The 2,584-nt window shown below is 52.0% G+C and overlaps 1 protein-coding gene across 1 annotated transcript in view; it reads right to left on the bottom strand.

Annotated features, from left to right (window-relative positions):
- The window catches only part of Hat1 (histone acetyltransferase 1), a 40,068-nt gene extending 38,973 nt beyond the window's left edge, over positions 1-1,095 (bottom strand). The window contains exons 1-2 of the mRNA XM_029535741.1: positions 1,005-1,095; positions 314-409 (exon numbers count right to left, since the gene is read on the bottom strand). Of these exons, the coding sequence (XP_029391601.1) occupies positions 314-409; positions 1,005-1,011 (103 nt within the window). The 5' untranslated portion in view covers positions 1,012-1,095. The remainder of the gene's footprint in view (positions 1-313; positions 410-1,004) is intronic.
- Between the last annotated feature and the right edge of the window lie 1,489 nt (positions 1,096-2,584).

The following is a 2,584-nucleotide window of genomic DNA, read 5'->3' as shown; positions in this document are numbered from 1 at the left end:
GTAGACCAGGCTGGCCTCGAACTCAGAAATCCGCCTGCCTCTGCCTCCCGAATGCTGGGATTAAAGGCATGCGCCACCACTGCCTGGTGTATTTGCAATTTTTAAGCTGAGATCACATATACTTTCTGCCACAATATCTTTCCCCTACCCCTTCCACAGCGTGAACTTAAAACTGCCTAAAATCTCCACGTTCAGCCAACGCAGAAAGTACCTGTTATGTAATTGTCTTAACCTCAAGCTGTGTTTCCTATTTTAAAGGCTCTGTTAAATACAGAGCTGCACATGCAGAACTCCTCTGAAATGACATACGCACCTAGTTTCAGCTCGATTGCTGTGTTGGTGTTACACTTGTACTCTGCTAGTTTCTTCTCCACGGCACTCTTATACTCCACCAGAAATTTCTCCAAGGCTAGAAACGAATAAAGCACAGCAAAAGGATTCGACTACAAACAGCACCGAAGTTCCCCTCTAAGTGACAAGTTGGGCAGTGTAAAAAAATGTCTTTCTCAAAGGACATTTAAAGAATGATCTCAGGAATCCTGAAGGGTATGAGACCCAGAGTGTGCCCTGAATCAGGGCAGGGCAGCACCGCGCTCGCTCAGAAGTTGGCTGGGAAGGGAGGTGGGCAGGGCCCCGGACAGGATCAGCTGGCGGGAACTGGACCTGGTGGGTTACATGAGGGCGACAGGGAGCAAAGGGGGACGAGGGGAGGAAAGGCCCGGAGGCAGACCGCGCTCCACCAGACCAAATTGCGCGCCTGGCCTCGAGCTCAAGGCCCGGGCGGCCCACGGGAGGCACCGAGCGTCAGCACCGGGGGGCGGTGGCGCCGAACGCGGCCCACCGGGAGCCAGTCCCCGACCCTCGGTGCCTCGCGGAAGGGAGAGGCCTTCTGGAACCTCGGCCAGAGCCCGAAAGTTCCAGGCGGCCACTGTCACGGCCGCCTCAACGTTCTGCCCCAGAAGCACCCGCCTCCTCCCCTTGCTAAACTTTTCCCGGGAACTTACCCGCCATTTCCGAGCTCCGAGCGCCCGCAGCTGAGGAAGGACAAATCAACCCGCGCGCTCCCGGGCCGGAAGTGACCGCAAGGACTTACGCGTTTCCCCCGCCCAGCCTCGGCGAGCCACGAACCAATGAGAGGGAGAAGCTCCAGGCGCGCGGCGGCGGAAGTGCCTCAGGAGGCGGGGCTAGCACCGTGAGAAGGCGCCCGCGGTTGCCTAGCCACCGCACGGGTGAGGATGCCCTCACCCCTAGGCTTCAGCGCCCTAGCCTGTGCCGCATGCTGGCCCCTCGAGACTTGCCTAGAAATTAATGTGGATTCTCAGACAGCTTAAGGCGACTGTCCCCCCCATCATTTGGCCCGAACGCAAGTTTTTCTGTGGGGGCTTCATTTCGAAGTTTTTAAACTTTTTGATTCTGCTTTGCTGTAACCCATTTTAAAAGGTTTCTCTCAATTTTATTCGTATTTTGGAGCTGGGTGTCCAACTCAGAGTCATACTTATGGTAGACAAAACGCTCTGCCACTAACCCAGTATATACTTTATGCTTTCAAAATGATAAATAGTGCCATATTGAAGAACTCAGGGACCCAAGACGGAAGACTCCCGAAATGTGTGCTCAGATCACATGCTCGTGTGCACAACTAATAAAAGTAAAATTTAGAAATATACCTGCTTTTGCTCTTAAGTTTTCTGGACAACCATTTAGCTCACCAAAAGTGGTTACTAACACTACCTCAAGTGGCTTGATTTAGTTGGACTTGTATGCGGTCCTAGTGGCTTGAACTACATTACAGGATGCTACCCATTTTTAACCATAGGCCTTGTTATTTAGTTGCTGTTGGATTTTTTTTTTTTCTCTCCCAGAGGCTAATTTGCTATTTACCCCTACAATGGTATCTAAACAGCAGACTCCTTGGTGTCAACACATTGGCTAATACGCTTTAAAATGATGCATGCTGTATAGAAAGTTGATCTTTGGTGTATTGGGTTCTCTAGAAAAGAAGGAACCAATAGGATGAACATATATTAGAAGATGACGTACCACCTTGGCTTCTATGGTACACTTGGAGAGGCCAGACAGTGGTTGTCTCACAGCAAATGCTGAAACCCTGGTGGTCCTCAAAGATAGGAGCCTCAGCCTGTTCTGCCTGTGAAGACCTGAGGAATTCCGGGAGAACTGTTGGGTCTCTGCCTGCCAAGGTTCTACTATCAGCGCCTGAGAAGGCCAGGCTGACTCCATGACAGGCTTCAAATTGGCACTTAAGGAGGCTAGGCCTAAATCTCTTACCAAGACCTGGGCAAGTCCAGGCAAGTCCAGGCCTCAGAAGCTGGCCCGCCACCTGTCTGGCCACCTGTCTGGCCTGAGGCAAGGACGATGGGTCAGCAGCAGTTTCCAGGCCTCCCCCAACAAGTTTACAGCCTCCCCACCCTGGCAATGGAATGTCAGTAGAGATGGACCCAACAGATTATCATAGAGGTCACCTACCCCAGAACTCCCTTACGTGCTTTAAATCAGGCCTGCGAGCTCACTTGGGTGTCTCTCTACCTGGGTAATGGGAGACCCAGCTTGCTAGACTTCTACAGAA

The sequence above is a fragment of the Mus pahari genome, chromosome 3 (assembly GCF_900095145.1).
Source record: "Mus pahari chromosome 3, PAHARI_EIJ_v1.1, whole genome shotgun sequence".
Taxonomy (NCBI): Eukaryota; Metazoa; Chordata; class Mammalia; order Rodentia; family Muridae; genus Mus; species Mus pahari.
This window is presented reverse-complemented; position numbering and strand designations above follow the sequence as displayed.